This window comes from Halichoeres trimaculatus, unplaced genomic scaffold (genome assembly GCF_033239565.1).
Source record: "Halichoeres trimaculatus isolate MK-OKI-2021-1 unplaced genomic scaffold, fHalTri1.1 fHalTri1_scaffold_15, whole genome shotgun sequence".
NCBI lineage: Eukaryota > Metazoa > Chordata > Actinopteri > Labriformes > Labridae > Halichoeres > Halichoeres trimaculatus.
In genome coordinates this window covers 9959335-9977655 of record NW_027437193.1, presented here as the reverse complement: position 1 = coordinate 9977655, position 18321 = coordinate 9959335, and the positions used below count along the sequence as shown (strand labels likewise).

At 38.9% G+C, this 18321-nt stretch overlaps 2 protein-coding genes across 2 annotated transcripts; one reads left to right on the top strand and one right to left on the bottom strand.

Annotated features, from left to right (window-relative positions):
* Positions 1 to 670: 670 nt before the first annotated feature.
* Positions 671 to 7970, bottom strand: myadmb (myeloid associated differentiation marker b). The gene is made up of 2 exons (XM_074688895.1): positions 7873 to 7970; positions 671 to 2883 (listed from the first exon to the last, which is right to left on the bottom strand). Exon 2 carries the CDS (start codon positions 2818 to 2820, stop codon positions 1939 to 1941), a length of 882 nt encoding a protein of 293 aa, XP_074544996.1. The 5' UTR covers positions 2821 to 2883; positions 7873 to 7970; the 3' UTR covers positions 671 to 1938.
* Positions 7971 to 12481: 4511 nt separating this feature from the next.
* pex19 (peroxisomal biogenesis factor 19) lies at positions 12482 to 17955 on the top strand. Its single transcript, XM_074687808.1, has 8 exons — positions 12482 to 12627; positions 14121 to 14209; positions 14432 to 14594; positions 14682 to 14767; positions 14858 to 15028; positions 15112 to 15282; positions 15625 to 15669; positions 16400 to 17955. The coding sequence occupies exons 1-8, from the start codon at positions 12564 to 12566 to the stop codon at positions 16487 to 16489; spliced, it is 879 nt and encodes a 292-aa protein (XP_074543909.1). The 5' UTR covers positions 12482 to 12563; the 3' UTR covers positions 16490 to 17955.
* The last annotated feature ends 366 nt before the right edge of the window (positions 17956 to 18321 follow it).

Genomic DNA, 18321 nt, shown 5'->3' with positions numbered 1-18321 from the left:
TTGTGAGGAGCTTTTGGTGCCCCTTGTTGACGAAGTGGTATATCTTATCTCTGAAAATAATTCTGTACATTTGTAATTTTCTATGTCTGGAAAAATATTGTGACTCAGTGTAAAGAATAACGATGGAGAGTATATGAAAAAGGATATATTAGTAGTGTGCTGTTGATAGCAGCTACGCCTTGTCAGTGATTTAAGTCATTATGAATAATTGTATCGAAATTTTCTATTTTTATAGAACAAAAAGCTCTAATGTCATATATATTAAATATTCCATGATTTTTGGTTGACTAAAAAAACATACGGACTAATATCTGTGGTCTATTGATTCTTTTTTTTTTTTTTTGGGGGGGGGGGGGGGGGGGGGGGGGGGGGGGGGGGTTTGAACTCTTAGCATCTTAGCATCAACCTCTGGAGATGCAAGGAGAAAAGTAAAAAAGTTTAAACCCCTTTGGAGCATGAATGTTTTTCAATCAGCTGCACTTGTGGCATTTCAGTGCAAACAAATTGACCAGCTGTCATAAAGCTTTCAAATTAGTATGGCTTGAGTTCAGAGCTAACTAGTAATATTGTTTACATTTTTTTTTTACATTAAAACACAAAAAAAAAACCATACACAGACGTCTGTTTACCATGTGGTTTTATTAAAACACTGGATTATGTTTTCCTCCAACACTGATGTGGTATGCACTTCAAACATGGACAGTGGAGTATAAAAAAATGAAGACTATAACACTAACAACATTGCCATCTTTTGTTTGTCTCCTCTGAGTATTTATCACAGCGGTACAAAGCCAGTAGACCCAATCAACAATGTGTGTAAATTTATTGGTATGACTTGTTATGTTGTAGACATTTGGATAAACCAGAAATTTAATACACCACTATGCTAATATTAAGTGCACTTTAAAATGTTTATAAATCCACAATCTTGCATATGAACATATATATTCTTGCCATTCATTGAAGCCTGCAGATACAGTTACATGTATACAGTATAATAACAGATGAAAAGGGCTAGCCTAGCATATATAATGTAGCCTAGCAATACTGTGTTAAGAATTTACAACTATTTCAAGTCCTGGAGATGATCCAAAATTAGAAAATGAATGATACAGTCTGATCTACCAATAAAACCTGCATTTTAAACCTAGAGTGTGATAACTTGGGCGACAATTTCATGCATTCAAACACAGGGCAGGTCACTTGAAAACTGGAATACTGCTCGGCAGTCTTTTTATAAAGACATAAAATAAAAACAAACTCAAGGCAGGGCACTGACATATACAATATGCAAAATATTCTAACAAAAACACACAATGAGACTTTTTTCTTTGGTGTTTCTTGGTTTGTCACTATAGACTATGTTTACATGGACAGTTTTCGGTATTGACTTGAGAGTGCTCCAACACATGAACAGGCAGCCTCAGTTATGTAGGGGAATATTGTGTATATGTAAACATAGCCATCAACATCACCCTCCCCATCCTCTCTATGTCTGTGGTCCACGAGCTGGCCGTATGCTTTTTACAAGATTAAATTTGGCAGGTTCTTGAAGAAAAAAGCCTGATTACTGGACATACCACTTGTTTCAAAAAGTGATGTTCCATGCCCCCATGCGTGATGTTCAGTTACCTTCAATACTTTTCAAATAATTTCGCCTCTCCTTTTTCTGACTGGGACTACAGTGACATCATTTGCTTTACTGGGTAAATTTAAACAGCAAGAGCAGTCATACGCAATAAGCTGTACCATCAGGGGAATAACTCAAAGGTCGTTACCACCTAAAAGCCCCTCCACCTTCTCTAAATCCCATCATCATCATCACCAGAGTCGCATTTGTTTGCAGCACTCTATTTGATAGCAGGTCGACAGCTTTTTAGAACATGCAAAATTCAATTTCATTTAAAGCACACAGCAGGCCTGGCAACCTCTTTCCCCTCAAGCGCTGACAAACACCAGGCGAGTGGAGTAGACCAGATCCGCCAGGTAGAGGATGAAGTTGACAGCGGTGAGCACGGCCACTGTCATGAGCTTATCCCACGTACACAGACCTATCGTGGAACTACAGTTGTAGGGTCTTTGTTTGGATCCGCCATGCTTGGGGTCAAAGTTGTAGATGGGCCAGATGATGGTTGCGGACAGGTAGAGGACCACAGCCAGCAGGGCGTAGGCGGACAGGAAACGAGCAAACGGAAAGGGTAGACAACCTGTGCACTCGCCGATGCAGAGTAAGATGATGGCCGCTGATAGGATGAAGCAGATGCAGTAGACGGCCATGCAGAACTTGTGTGCATGGTGACGGTCATAAGTTACGGGGTCACTGATGAAGACGAAGATGATGCAGGCCACGAAGGTCTCGCACACTTTCAACAGACCGGGGGCTGTAGCCATGTAGCCCGCCACCTCTCCTGGACGCGCCTTGCTGATGCTCACCTCGCTTATGTAGGCAACGGTAGCTAGGCAGGAGAAGACAGTGGACACGATGCGGTAGTTGTGGACTTCATTTGTGCTACTGGAACCCTTGACAAAGTAGAGAGGGAAGATGATGGAGGCGGACAAACAGAGCAGGGCAGCGTAGCAGGCGAAGGTGATGGGAAAGTTCTTCCAGGAAACAGGAGCTCTGGTCTGAAGGCCGAACAACTCCACCAGGAGGACAAGCAGAGTACCCGCGAAGCTGAAGGCCCAGCAGAAGATGCACCAGTCTCCTGTGCCACCGTAGAGTCTCCCACCATGAACAGCCACGGAGAAGGCCACACAGGAGAAGACGAGGGCTGCCAACCGTGTCCATAGGAGGGGGCTGGAATGGAGGACTATAGGCATGATTGCTTTTTGGAGTTACTTCCTCAGATTTTCACCATCAACCTCTCAGTGAAGGCAGAGAAACTGTAAGAAGCAAAGAAATTAAGTAAGATTACTGAGAATGGTTCTTGCGATAGGTATGACCTCTACTGATAGGCTACGACCACATGAGAGCTACAGCCTGCAACTCTGCAAGCAGGCTTTTTACTCCCACTAGAGATCTCTAAACACAATGCTCCCATTGTATTTCCATGAATGATTGAAACAAGTGAAACCATGAAAACACAATTATAACAGAAATAAAGACAGCACTGTGCAAATACTTGTCACAGCACATTTAGATCTTGACAAATACCTAGTGAACACTAGTCCTCCTTTTTTGTTGTTTTCTTCCATATTAAACTCCAGATTTCTTTCCCAACAACATTCCTGCTCCAAGTGCAGACTGTTTGGCTCTGACATTCCCGAGCAGTCATGCCTTTGGTGACGGGCGTGGCGCTGCAACCTCCACCGACCCCTCAGTGTGTCTGTCATCATGCTGTAAACATGACCCTCTGGTTCCACTCCCAGGGACTTCGAGGGATCTTTTATACACAGCGTGCTCTAATCTTAGATCATAGCAGGGCTTTAAATCCACTGGTTCTTTAATGATGGATTTCATTGAGGAAAAAGCGTCTCATAGGAGACCTCCATTCTCACACCAAGGGCTTCTCTGACAGTGTGAATCAGTTCTGTTGACTTTTGAGAGATGTACTAAACTTTGTTAAAAAGGTACATTAAAGTGATACTCCGGGATGGAACAAGTTGGGTCCTATCACAAGGTTTAGGGCAGAAATTACCCCTACAGCAGTGTTTTTGTGCAGCAGAAGCCCAGAGTGCTCGCACCAAACACCCCCTCCCTGCTCGTCTGCCGGTTTCCTCTGCACTCAGGCGGGGCCATATTTTACTTGACCAAAAACAAAAAAAACCGGACTCCCACCAAAAAAATCTGATATCGGTCTGCATTCACGCTTTATTCAGAGAATTTTCAGCGCGTTACTTTCACACAAAAACACCACTAAATAAGGCTCTGCAGCGGAGGTAGCACCATTTTACGACACGATGAGAACTAGAGCCTTATTTAGCGGTGTTTTTGTGTGAAAGTAACGTGCTGAAAATTCTCTGAATAAAGCGTGAATGCAGACCGATATCTGATTTTTTCAGTGGGAGACCGTTTATTTGTGTTTTTGGTCAAGTAAAATGGCCTGACGAGCAGGGAGGGGGTGTTTGGTGCGTGCCCCCTGGGCTTCTGCTGCACTAAAACACTGCTGTAGGGGTAATTTCTAAACCTTGAGATAGGACCCAACTTGTTCCATCCCGGAGTATCACTTTAAGACAGAGTTATGGTGTTCAAAACACCATTTGCAATCAGCTAAGTTTGGGTCACCACACTCATATCTACAGATACCACATCCGCTCTTCTACACACTAGCTTTACCACTTTCCCTTCCTTCCCTGCCAATAAAGTCTTTCACTTTTTTTAGTCAAGCTCCTTTTTCTGTTTGAGATTTCCAACCTGTGACTTTGTGATAAAGACCAGCAGAAGCAACTATTCAAACCCTACAGTTTTATAAAATATGGAAATAATCTCTATTAAGTCACCCATTGATTCTAAAGCTGCACGATGGCAAGTGACCTGTAGGAAATGCTGACTTAACCTAACTTTTGGATTGGACTAGAAGGGGTGAAACAAAGGCAAAACTTAAGCTTACAGGCCAGCCTGTTAGTCAAGACAGCCACGCACCTTTTTGTGCAAAACGTGTAGCCCTGGTATCTTCAAAATCAGTGAGTTGCAAAAAAGACACGGATGTAGGCATATTTACTTCTGCTTTATGAAACAGCATACTAACATCAGAGTCATTGGGGGTGTCCTTTGCCTTTGGAGCCAGCCTCAAGTGGACACATGTGGTACTGCAGTTCGGACAAAGACTGTTGCAGAAAGACAGAGGCTATTGGACTGTTTTACTTTATGAATTTTAAGTTCATTTCAGAAAAGTTGATATACTTTTGCCTCTTTGATAGATGCAAAATCTAAGTGTGAATCAATAATAAGACAGGAGTAGGATGATTTGCCATTTTTGCTATAAAAAAAGAAAAAAAATCTACTACTTTAAGTCATTTATTTGACCGTTTTCTCTCAGCGCAAGTTTCTACATGTGTTTTCCTGTTTGACAGTATTAATGAGTGTGTTGTCTGCTCGGTCTATCAGCTGGATGTCCCAACAAAATGGTGCAAAACTCATCTGCAGGCTTCCCTCCTGCCCCGTCTATAAATGATGATCAGTGTCATGCGTAGGGTGTGGTTGCAAACAGATGTACGAGCTGAAAGGAAGTAAAGGGGTTTTCCTGTGCATACAAACTTCAGAAACTGCATCTGGCTTTAAAAACTAAAATGACACTACTATTATAACAGTTCAGCAGATTTTTTACTCTTTAAAGTTGCTTTTTTTGAATATTTTTTAAAATAATGTCAATTAAAACACTAGTTTAGTATCCGAAGTTAATTTTTAAAGCCGATGGGTTTGGTTTTTTTTTTGGCTGAAATATATAAAATAACATACAGAATGTAAAATAACATGTATCAGCTCTTAGGACCTGAGAACGAAATCATTCAAGGTTGCTCATTTCTTGTCAGTGTCTTTTTTGTCTCTCTTGAAAATGTCTAAAGCCAATAAAATCCTAATCTAACAGGAGGAGCTGGACATTTGTAAGAGTGTAGAAATCCTCTGACCACACTGGCTGTCCAAGCTCCCACCCCTCCCGACACCTATCGTCCATTTGGCTCCACCAGCACTGCACTTTCTGTTCCCAGTTTACACAGTGAGACAGTTATAAACAAGGAGAAAATGCCTGTTTACATTAGTCCCATTAGACAGCTATTAAACACACGAGGCTGAGGAGGGGAAAGGCTGGACTGGTGGCAAGGTATGACTGAAAAAGAGGGGATGAAAAACAGACAGAAATGGAAAATGTGAACCCTGATTCCCCTGCAGGACGACTCGTCTGAGGTCATCAGGGAGTGGAGGGGAGGAGGGGAAGTGAAAAAAGAGGGAGGAACACGGGGGAAGCCCTGTGCCTTGGCCGCAGAAGGACACAGAGTTAAAACACAGTGATGGAATGAAATTGCAGAGATGTGAGTCACCACCAGGCCCCCTTTCTTTCACCACTCCTCCTTTCTCTCCCCCCTGCCTCCTCCCCTCTCCTCCTTTCTTGTAAGATTTTCCAACTTACTGATGTGTTCCAGATGTGTGGCAGTCTGGCTGCTGCAGAACAACTGCTAACTTTGTCACATCTGCCAATTTCTTTACTTTTCTCCTCCTTTCCCTCCATCCTTATAGTCTCATTTGGCGGCTACTCCCTCTCTTTTCCATCAGTTTTCCTCTTCCTCCCACCCCAGCTCAGTAATCCCACTCCAGCTTTAAAGTCAGGGTACCAATTATGCCTCATGTAAACCACTCAAAATAAACGTATACCGGGGGTCGTAATGGAAAAATCAATCGCGCCACTCCTGGTGCCATTACTTTTGCTGCTTATGGAATCAAGTCAGGAAAGAAACGGGAGAGGAAAATGGAAATGAAGGCAGAGGAATGGAGAGAAAAAAGGAGAGGGAAAGGAGCAGAGTTTGGAAAAGGAGTAATCTTTTTACAGCTCAGCATGGAAAACATGACAGAGTGATGCAAACAAGAGAAGGGGTGCTGACAATAGGTTTCACACCTCAGGATGTTAGCAGGACAGCAAACAGGATGTGACATTATCACAGTTCTCTGCACCCCCATCATTTTTCATGCAGACGACAGGGGAGTTTGCACACACACATACACTCAAGTACACGTTTCTGAGAAAACAATTGTTTAGGTTGAGAGGTCATGTGCAGTGCTTGTTTGGTTGTCATGACACAATATGTCTAACTTGATTTCACCCGTAATCTACTTACAGGGGATTCTTGGGTCGAGGCACAGAAGGAGCTCTGTTATCAAAACATCTCTCTGTTAGTGAGTCTGTGTGTGTGTGCGTGTGTGATGGAGAGGGAGAAATTTATGTTGTAGGCAAGTTTGCACAAACCACTTTTTCTTTTTTCAAGAAAGACAAATGTACCATTTAACCTTTTAAAACCAAAAGAGCATATTCCACCTGACTGTCTGCTGTCCTTAAAAAGCTACCACACCTTCCTGATGGAAAAAATAAACTCTTTTTGACCGACTTTCCCTCTTTTTGAGGTGAAATGTCCCACCAAGCCTACACAACACTCAGCATTTCAGCTAAACAACAAACAGTTGGTTCATTGTGAGAATCTGACTCAGTTTCTTCAACAATACTGGGGCATGTTCACCACACTAGTAGAAAACCTCAAAAGACACAATAAAAGTTGTCCTAAAAGTGTGTGACCCTGTGACAGCTGTGTGTTCAGGCTCCCACTGAACTTCATTCATTGACAGTAGAGGTGGGTGTGCCGCCTGCCGCACCCAGCTCCCACAACACCACACACACCACACTACCGTCTTTACCAAAAATAAACTGTGGCAAAACATAGATGAAAATTGTAAATATTTATTTTTTAAATACCTGAAAACAAGTCTCCAAAAATAACCTGTTTTTTTTTTTGTCTGGACGTCGTGAGTCACAAAAACAATATAGTAGAAACAAGTTAAAAAGACACAAATAAGACAAAATAAAAAAGAAAAAACTCACAAAAAACAAATGAATATACTTTGCTGCAAGTTTCTCTTCTCCTTTAATATTTATTTTTCTTTCCTGGACATTTACAGTCCCATTTTAACTGTTGACTTAGAGTTGGACATATAAGAAAACCTCCACACTTCTTAAAAACTACCAAATTGACCTCAAACGTGCAAAACCTCACTACACTCCTCCTGCCTTATCACATTCTTTCACAGGGAGCATGCAGGTAAGCAAGATGCAACAAGTTGCAGATCAAGGCTTTTCTTTGCTTAAGCAACACTATCTCACTCACACTTCTATTTCTCTGTTCTCCAAAATGCCTCTATGAAATAGGTGTTGCGTAAAAGTTGGTTACCTTCCCGTTTCTTGGCCGCGTGTGTCTCTGTTCTCCAGGGCAAGCAGCCGTCGATTGTAACTCTTCAGCTTTGTGACCAGCAGCTCTGAAGGAACACATCCCCCGCCCAGCAGACCAAATAAGGCTTCAAATGTCTGCACCATTATTCACATCTGTCTGACTCTCCTCATTCTCCTCCTCCTCCAGTCTGATTGTCACACCCAGGATCGTGCAGCTGAAGTTCATCTCGGATCATTTTTTTGCGTTTGTTACATTGAAAAAAAGGGGAAACTGCTTCACAGATTGAGACATTATTTGCTGTACGTGACTTGACCGTGGGTGGCGTGCTAATCGTCCTTTGTTGCTCACCTTAAAGTTTTTAATCCCCATAACTTCATTCATTTACTGCTCTGCCATCCTTAGGCGCCCATGAAATGTCTCAATAAGTATTTATTGCACTCGGCCCTGCATTTAAGTTATGGTGTGATCACTCAGTGAGTCGAGAAAATCACTTAATTAACATGGAAGTTAGCTGTACCCCTCATGTGAGTCGAGCTAGTGTCAGTGCATCGCAAGTAATTTGCAACAGCCACCACACACGCGGGGTCAAAGCTACGGAAGCCTTTGGCTGTCAGTACAAAAAAAAAAAAAAAAGAAAGAAAGAAAGAAAAGATAAAAGGAAAAAAAAAAAATACAAAACTGGTAAGCCATAGCAATGAGATGCTAAGTTTTATTTATGAGGTACTTAGTCTTCATAATGGGACACTGTCTCATAAATATAAATTACTAAGTCAAAATAATTAGACAATAGATGCGTTTCTATTACAGCTGATTGCGCAAAACCTAAACATCGCATAAAAAATGAAATGTGAACACCAACATTTTTAAAAACCACCCAAATAAACAGTTTTTCTGCTCTTGTGAGGTTGTTTTTCAGAAGTTTCGATATTGAAGTTTATCGCAAAAGTGCAATGGAAAGACCTTTTTCGCAAAAACATGTCATGTTATCATAACACCTCCCTCTCCTCGTTAGTTGTGAAGGCAGAGTGCAGCAGGAGAGAGGGGCAAAGGTGTGTAAGTGGGAGAGCAGATGAGCTGGAGATGTAAACAAAATCAGTGAATAAAAACACAAATGTTCATGAATCGGCCTCATCATTACTGCATCGTCTGGACAGATGTTTTGTTTTACTTTACACAAGTTGTGCACTGTACTAGTTATAATGGAAACACCAACAAGGCGCAGTTTTACTTTATCAAAACTTCAGAAATATTGCTATTGTTTTGTAATAGTAACGCAGCTAATAAGTCATGATGAGATGAAAAACCATAATAACAGAATCGAAAAGAATATACTTTTGTTGATCCCCAATCAGGGAAAGTTTTTTTTTTTTTACACCAGTTAAAAGAAAGAAAGCAAACAAAGTAAAAAAGCAAAACAGAATTAAAGATAGGCCTAGTAATAAAAAGCACAATGATTTACAATATGTACAAATCTGCATCAAATTTAATACAAGAATAAGAGTCATTACAACAAATGATATGAAAAAAAATGTTGTGTGAATGTTATAGTCTTAGTGTAAATGAAAGGTACTTAGTCACAACAATGTCCTTAAATATATATATATATATATATATATATATATATATATATATATATATATATATATATATATATATATATATTTATATATATATATATATATATATATATATATATATATATATATTTTTTTTTTTTTATTTTTTTTCATAGTCTTAGTGTAAATGAAAGGTACTTAGTCACAACAATGTCCTTAAATATATATATATATATATATATATATATATATATATATATATATATATATATATATATATATATATATATATATATATATATATTTTTTTTTTTTTTCAGTGTTTGTTTCTTTTTTTGTACTATAGTGGAAATGGGCTTCCATACATGGCCACATTACAAGTCTGACGTATTAGGCAATAGATTTTACACAAAGCATGATGGGAAACATGTTGGGGAGATCATGCAGTATTTACATTTATTATGACGGCCTGTCGCCACAAAACGTGAGCTATAAATCCTTACATCCTGGTATGCCTAAGTACAACCTGGTTTGCCCAACTATGCTACTTTAAAAAATGTGGTTATAGTTTTGATTAAAAACATTTCAGCTTTTTAACCACAATAATGTATGCTGTGATTTTATCATAAAGGGAGCGGTTCTACCCTGGAAACCCCCTCATGCTTTGACTAACAACGGTGGCGTCATCCTTGATTTTTGACCCCTCCACAAGCGTTACTGCCGACACGGCTCGTGATGAAGATAAATATTTGTCAGCCTTTTCGTCTGAATCATCGCACTTTGAGACTATTTGTATGCGTGTCCCAGCAACAGCAGCTGTTACCCCGGCAACCGCTTCTGTATCTGCTCTGCTCAGAAACGAACGCGTTTCCTGACCGTAGAAGAAGAAAGAAGAGGAAGTTTGCTATCATAAGAACACAAGCCACAGAAATGAGATTGCCTTGATTTCTATTTGTCCGTGTTTAGCTAATCTTATACCAACAAGTGGGCAAAATAGAGCACCCTGATTTTTATCACATGTAAAAAGAAACGGCTCTATTCTGTTTAATTCCTGTTGATTTAAAATTTATTCCACATTTTAAACCAGAGTGACTTACAAGTTAAAAGTAATGTCATTAAAAATTTACCAAAAATATGGTTTAAGAAAAGAGACAAATAAATAAATTGCACAATTAAACAATCACAATGTGTAAGAGCAAATAAGATAACATGATGTAATGCTCAGCAAGTATTAAGCAAAGAAAATGGCTATGTTTCAGGCAAGGTTCTGAACAAGTCTTACATTTAAAGGCAGATTATTGCTCAGAGTGAAAGCAGCCATCGCAAAAGATATGTCACTTCTGGTTTTGAGTCTGGATCTTGTGATGACAAGAAGCACCTGGTGTGTTGACCTCAGTGCTCCAGTTGGAGCATTAGGCGCAAACAGTCCACAGAGGCTTTTAAACATCATCAAAACAATCTTAAAGTGGATCCTGAAACTGACAGGAAGCCAGTGAAGAGAAATCACCATGGGCACTAAGGCTAGATTCCAGACTAGCTATAAGCAATGCAGAGACTGGTGGTCACACAAAATCCAGAGAATTATCAATTCAAGAAGTCATAAACATAAATAACCTTTTCTAAATCACTTGAAGGAAATTAAACTTTTATCTTTGCTAGAAGTCTCCCTCCCCTGAAAGATGCTTGTGTTCACAATTGAACTTGTTTTTTGTATTAATTTAACTGAACCATCAAAAATGACTTCTTTTTTTTTTTTTAGCTATCTGGTTAGGTTTACCAAACAAAATGCTTTCAGTTTTCTTGAGAAGTTTAGCTGTTACCATGATTTGATATCTTTGAGACAGCTCATCATGGCTTTCTTTGAGTTATTTAGTTTTATAGGCAGATACATTTGCAAGGCACCTGCAAAGCAATGAAAAAAGTAAGAGAAACTGGGCCTAAAATAGAGCCTTGAGGGACCCCACAAACTAATGCAACCGCATGATTAGCCCAAGGTTGACAGAGTAAGCTCAATTCTATTTGGGAAACAAACTAGACTTACTGGATAAATTGTGCAGTTCAAGGGTTAAGAAAATCTGAAGTTAGTGTTTTGCATTAATAAAATTCAAATGAAATACCATCATGATAAACTTCACCATCAGCATTATGGACAAGAACAGAACAGATGAATCATACTTCCCTTTGCCACAAAAACATTATTTGGAGTTGTATTTATATTGTACACCGGAAAACACATGACAACATTTTGGGAACATCAATAAATAAAACTTGAAGACAAGCCAGAGGTCTTTGGGTCATTAACAGTAGTTTGAATGAGAGTGTTGTTGGTCTCTTAACATGAAAGAAACTCAACATTAACTTATATTTGTAATAAAATACTTTTGCTTTGGTTATTTTAGAAAAAGAAAAGATGTTTTCTTTCTTTTCTTTGCAAAGAAAAGCTGATTACTACATTTAGAGCAGCATTTAGCATAAATCCAATCATTTATGCTTCATCTCAGATTTGTTAGTTAGGAGTTGTCTGTGAGTTAGACTTAAATCAAGGCTTCAAATGGTGACAAAATACAGATTTAATAGATAAATAGTTTTTAATAAGTTGATTCAGACAGAATATAACTTTAAAAAAGTTTTAACAAAGTAACAATCAAACAAAGAAACAATGGGGGACACATTAAAAAAGAAACAAAGGAGGCAGAGTGACAAAATCAAAGCAGTTTTCTACAATGTCTTCAAATACAGCAAAATTTGACAGTAAACAGGGTCAATACTGGTTATACCAACACTGATACTTACTGACTCAAGTATTGAAAAATACTGATACCATCATTTAAATTGACATTTTGGTTAGATCAAATCTGACACCACTAAAATGGAGAAGAAGTTGTTTTGCTTTTCTTCTCCATTTATCTGAATGATGAGAAGGAGTTTTGGAACTCTGTTGAAATATCACAAATAGATATGTCTATGTGAATGTGTGTGCAAATCTAGCTTTCATTTATTGTTTCATGTCTTTTTTAATTCTGCCACTAGATGTCGCCAAATTTCAAAACAAGTCTCTAGGCACAACGTCACAGTTTCTGCGACACGTTTAACAGCCGATAGCGTCAATTTTCAGGGACTCGAACAGGAAACATCATGGCGACAGGACCCGGAGGACCGTCCACTGGACACGATGCAGAATTGGACGAATTATTGGACAGTAAGGAATTAAAATGTGCTTTAATGGCGGCTCTTCTTTGATTTAAAACACGTTGTTCCAGGCTGGGTAGCAGTGTTGTGATTTGGCAGAGAGGGATAATCTTTCTGTCAGCTCATCTTCCTGATGGGACCTCCCGTTCCTGTTCCAGATATTTACTAACAGCTTTAATTATCGCTGACAGATTGTGGTTTTCAGCGTTAGTTCAATTTAAATACAGTGTCAGCTGCACTAAGGTATGTGACAGAGGACTCCGTGGTTTGTTGTGTTTGGTATTGTAGCTGTGATCCAAATCAGTCCAGTGGATTTTAACACTTTGCCCTTGGATTTCTAACGAGTTGACTTCAAATTTCAGAAAACGTAATGCAGGATCTGACTTTAAGGGACAGTATGGAGATTTTTTTGCAACATACCCTGAAGTCTCTCATTCACGTAGCAATGAAAACGTACTGTATAGTTGAGTATTATAAAACTGCAATTCACAACAATACTCAATAAATTGGCACAGTACTGAATAAAAAATAGAGTTGGAATAAGCGTTTTTTTCTGTTTTTTAATTCTTAAGTACTTTTGAAAGTACTTTCATCATTAAGATAGGACTTTCTATAGGTAAGAGGAGGTTAAGAAGAGTCTACAGTGGATTGAACTGTAAAACATTAGTTAACGAATTATTGTATTACAGTATTTAACACTACTGGATAATATTTTTTTATCCAGCCAGATCCAAGTGGTGTAACATTTTTAAATAAGACTATTTATTTACTATACTTTACACTGATATCAAGAATTTAAGATTAACATGGTGATGAAATATTCTTAAATGGAAAATATCTGGTTGGGCACATGTCTGTATAATAACTTTTTAAGCGGTGTTGGGAGGAGATTTGGGAATTCTTGACTTTGAGAATCTCTGTTTGATTTAGCTGATTTAGGCATTCTCTCTTTGTGCTGAGTACTTTTTTTTTGCTGTTTTGACAGAGGTTTTTTAATCATAAAATTAGAAAAAAAAAATTAATCTAAAATTTTTCTCCTTATATTTTTTTAAATAGTCATAGCTGAGAGAGGAACATTCTTTTTTCTTTTTTTTTGTTTTCTCTCTTGGTATGACAACAGTGACAGTCTTCATGTATTGGGGGGAAGCTGTAAAACAAGTTAAGCTAATTCAAAGCCACCACTGAGACAATGCAAACCTGAAATACAAGCATTGCCCCTCTTTAATTTCAGTCATGAAACTGTAGTTTCTGTTGATGTGGTATTTTTTGACCCCTCTCTACCCCAGTGGACTGACAGATGTAAACTATAAATCCTTCCGTTAACTCATAAAAATTCTGATGTTATCATCTTTGATTAACAATACTGTACCATTACCATTGTACCATATTGCGTATTGTAAGTAATATATGACATAAAACTAAGGACAGTGTCACTTGGAGTCACATAGACATCTAAACTCACATTTATAAATTCATTCAGCTCTGACTTTCACTGTGTTGCAGGTGCCTTGGATGATTTTGACAAAACATCGGCTCCCCCAGCCCCTGAGCCTGCTGCTGCTTCCTCCTCAGCCAGCGGTGGTCCAGAGAAGGTTTGTTAATGTTAACATAGTGTTGTTGCTGTTGCAGTTTGTACATTTTCCTTTGTTTTGGGTTCAGTGAGTGAGTAAAACGGTGTAGTGATGGTGGAACCAAACTCTGGTGATGTTATGGAATTTCCCCATGTAAGAGGCTTTTGTATACAATGCCAAATACTCTATTGTTGATCAGTTTTTCTCATAGTCTTTAGTAAAGTTATTTTTCCTTTTGGGTAGCCGGCCCTGCTTGAAGACTGCAAACTTTTCGAGAGTTTATTTGATGGTGAAATGGCCACCCAAGCCAAGGAAGAGTGGGAGAAGGCCATGAGTGAGCTGGCCCAGGAGGAGCCTGAGTTACTCCAGCACTTCCATAAGCTTTCAGAGGCTGCAGGGAAAGTTGGTAAGGCTCATTTACATTAGTTATATTTTGAATATGTTTGATCTTTGGGTCCTTGAGCTTAAAACTAACTTTATATTCTTTTTTCAGGCACTGACACAGCCTCCCAACAAGAGTTCACCTCCTGTCTTAAAGACACTCTCCGTGGTTTGGCCAAAAATGCAGACAACCTGCAGGTAGGTAGTCCAGTTTAAGGATTTGTCCTGAAACTGAAACCACATAGAGGGGTGGAAACAGTTGTGGAGATAATCTGTTGTTGTTTTAAGACGTCAGGATTGGCTGGAGAAGACCTTGTTAAGGCTCTAGAAGGCCTGGGATTGGAAGATGGTAGTGAAGGAGGTGATGATGGAAACATCCTGCCCATCATGCAGTCCATCATGCAGAATCTCCTCTCCAAAGAAGTGCTGTATCCATCTCTCAAAGAGATCACCACCAAGGTTTGTAGCTTTTCTTCAGGCACTAGCTATGGCCTCAGAGTTAAGAACGAAGTTTTGCTCATAAATATTTCTTACACTCACAGTACCCAGAGTGGCTGGATGCCAACAAGCCAAACCTGAGCCCAGAGGACTTCCAGCGCTATGAACAGCAGGCTAAAATCATGGGAGAGATCTGTAAGAACTTTGAGAAGGAGGAGGAAGGAGAAGAGGATAAAGAGGGCACGTTTGAGAACATTATGGACCTGATGCAAAAGGTAGACAAAAGTGTATTTGTGTTTCATGTATAAGTGCTGGAACAAACTTGAATCAGTCTGTTTTTATGTTTGTTGTACTGTAATTTGCTTTGTAGTTACTGAAAATCTATTTTAGTTTCAAACGCTGCAGTAATTGTGTGAATATGACTCACTACATGGTTATTTGGCTGCGTAACATGTAGTTGGTTTGTTGTTGGATGTTTTGTGAGTATACCAAGCGGTAACCTTTGGTGTTGAAATATAAAGTCAATGCAGAAGTGCTAAAAACTGAGTTTTTTTACAGTCTGTGAAGAAGTTTATATAATGAAACTAACGTCTTACCATGATATCTTAAATATGCAGCTGCAAGACCTCGGCCAACCTCCTAAAGAGCTGGCAGGAGATGCGGTGAGTATTCTGCTACATTATTCAGCATGGCAATATTCAGCAAAAATGTTTTGCCATCAGAGGACATTTGGGGATCTGTCTGGGATCTGTCTGTGTTTCCTTTAAACAATAGAGACTTTTTCTTGTGGGACATTAGGAAACAATTTCTAAAATCTGCTAGATGAAATGTTATTAGAGCATTAATCAAAAAGATATGTCTGGTTTTGCACAACTATCACAGTTTTGAAACATCATTAGACAAAAGACAAATGAAACGTCTTCTAATTTAAGCCCAGTATAACTGTATTCCCATTTTAGTATTCTGCAAATACTTTTTCTGGGTAACAATCAGAAACAAAATTGTTGAACTTGGAAGAACATTTTATCAAGTAACTGTAAGCTGAGAAATATTTGGCTCAGTACAGTATTGCCTGCACTAAGCCTGTTGTTGTTAAAATATGAAAATCATATTAAAGTCCTGTAAAATTTCATGATTTCATGCAGATTACAACTAAATATAAAAGACTGTCATGGACAGTAACATGTTTTTAGCGTGAATTTAAGCTAATTCATGAAATACAGAACTTCATTGGGTTATGCTTTGTTTTTTTTGATTGAAGAAAAAACTCTAAGAGTCAGAAGATGGTGATAGCAGCTTTGTGATTGCAGGTGACTTCATTTACTGTTAAGTGGCTTGAGTAACCAGCTAACTGATTAATCTGTTTATCTCTAATTCTTACCCTCCCTCCAGCCTACTGGCCTCAACTTTGACATTGAGTCCCTCAATCTCCCAGGAGGCCCTGGGGCAGCTGGGGCTGCAGAGCAGTGCTCCATCATGTGATGAGGTGGCGGTGCGGTCCATCAGAAGCGCTGAAGCCAGAAGGTCACTCTGCGTGGGCATCAGACAGTTAGGCAACAAATGAAGGAGGAGACGACAGAGAGAGAAGGAAATGTGAAGCAGGAGATGGATTGGACTGTTGATGCTGCTCTCCCTCCGGCAGAATGTGTGTGTGGGTGCAGAATCATCAGGAGGAAGGCAGGAAAACCAACAGGAAGTTCACATGCAAACACAAACTCCTCTGTATGAAATCACTGACTGCACAGCTGAGAACACTTTTGCGTCCCTGCGTTAGCCTGTCAGCGGTGCCATTAGCTCGTTCATTTTAGCATCATTCCTTTATTTAGAAAACGACAGTTGCATTTCTCTGTTTAGTTTCAACTGTTTAGCCTCATGGTTAAGATCTATGACACCACTTCACGGGTTAAAACAGTGCCTTTGCAGAATGACTTTTAAGATGTTATTTTAGGTCGAAAAATTTTGATATCATTCATCAACGCACTTAAGATTTTAACTCTTAAACTGTAGTTCATCTCATGTTTTCACCAAGTTAGTGAAGATTTATTGGTACTTCATTAATTATACAACTCAGTTTCTGTACAGTCTGCAGAAGATATAAATTAAGAGCTTAACACTTGTAACATGTAAGAGAAATGGAACTAACTGAGTGTACATTTGTTAATTATTTATAAGAACTATAAAAAAAGACTAATGAAGATAAAACACCTCATTAAAGGTTCCCAGTACCCAGTGTAACCCAGCCAACTAATTTGGCAATAAAACAAGACTCATTCCCTGTTACTGTCCCCCCAGTATGGATATAAGGTGATTGCAATTATGATTCCTGAATGCCTTTGCTGTGGTTACAGTGATCATTATAGTGTAGAGTTACTGTGCAAAGTGCTTCCCTTGTGATCCCCTGTGTGTGTTTTATGTGCAGAGTGATGTTTTGTTTGATATGGGGTCCCTGCTATGAAAGAAATTTCTGAGGTATTCACAAGCTGTTAACCGCTCATTTACACGTCTGTCCTATACCCTCCATTTAAAGTACATCATGTTCTTTCCAGAAAAGGCGGGTAAAAGGGCCTGATGTTGACACATTTTGGCTTGTTGTTTACTCCAGCAGCCACTTTTCGCTGGCTTCTCATGCCAATGGACAAAATTTACCGCTGTGACTGTACGGACAGGTCTAGAATTCACATGACCAGCAGCTCATCAATAACTGTATGATAAAAGGTTACTGTAAAAGGATTCAGTCAGCCATGCACTGAAATGAGTACAGATTTACATGAAACATGGCTGAGGGGACACTCCTGTGGTTGTTTGCTGGGGGGTTCAGCAGGGGGTGAGATCTATTCAACTCTCAGGCCAACGTAAACATGCCCAAAACACGGTTAAAAAAATGCAACCTGATAACGGACACTAATATTTTGTTTTGTAAATATATGAAATAAAATAATATGATTCAATCATTTTGCATTGATGTGGAATTTTAGTGGTCAGGACTTACGGAGTATGAGTACACTTACACTGGTGCTACAATCCCACCATGTTTGATGCTTTATTGTTTGTATTGCAGGGTAAAATTTAACATTAAAACAACTTTATATGATTTAAATGGTATATGATCTTAAGTTTAAAGACTCCAGATACTTTTTTAATTACATGTGTGTCAAATCTAAGTGTAACAAGTTAATATCAGTTACACAGTGGAGCTGTTGATACCAAAGAAGCATGCCAAAAAATAAAACTGAACATTCAGATAATAAATTACATGCATGTCATAACTTGATGCTTTTTCAACTATCTTTTTTTTATTTCCTTTTCCAAGCTTA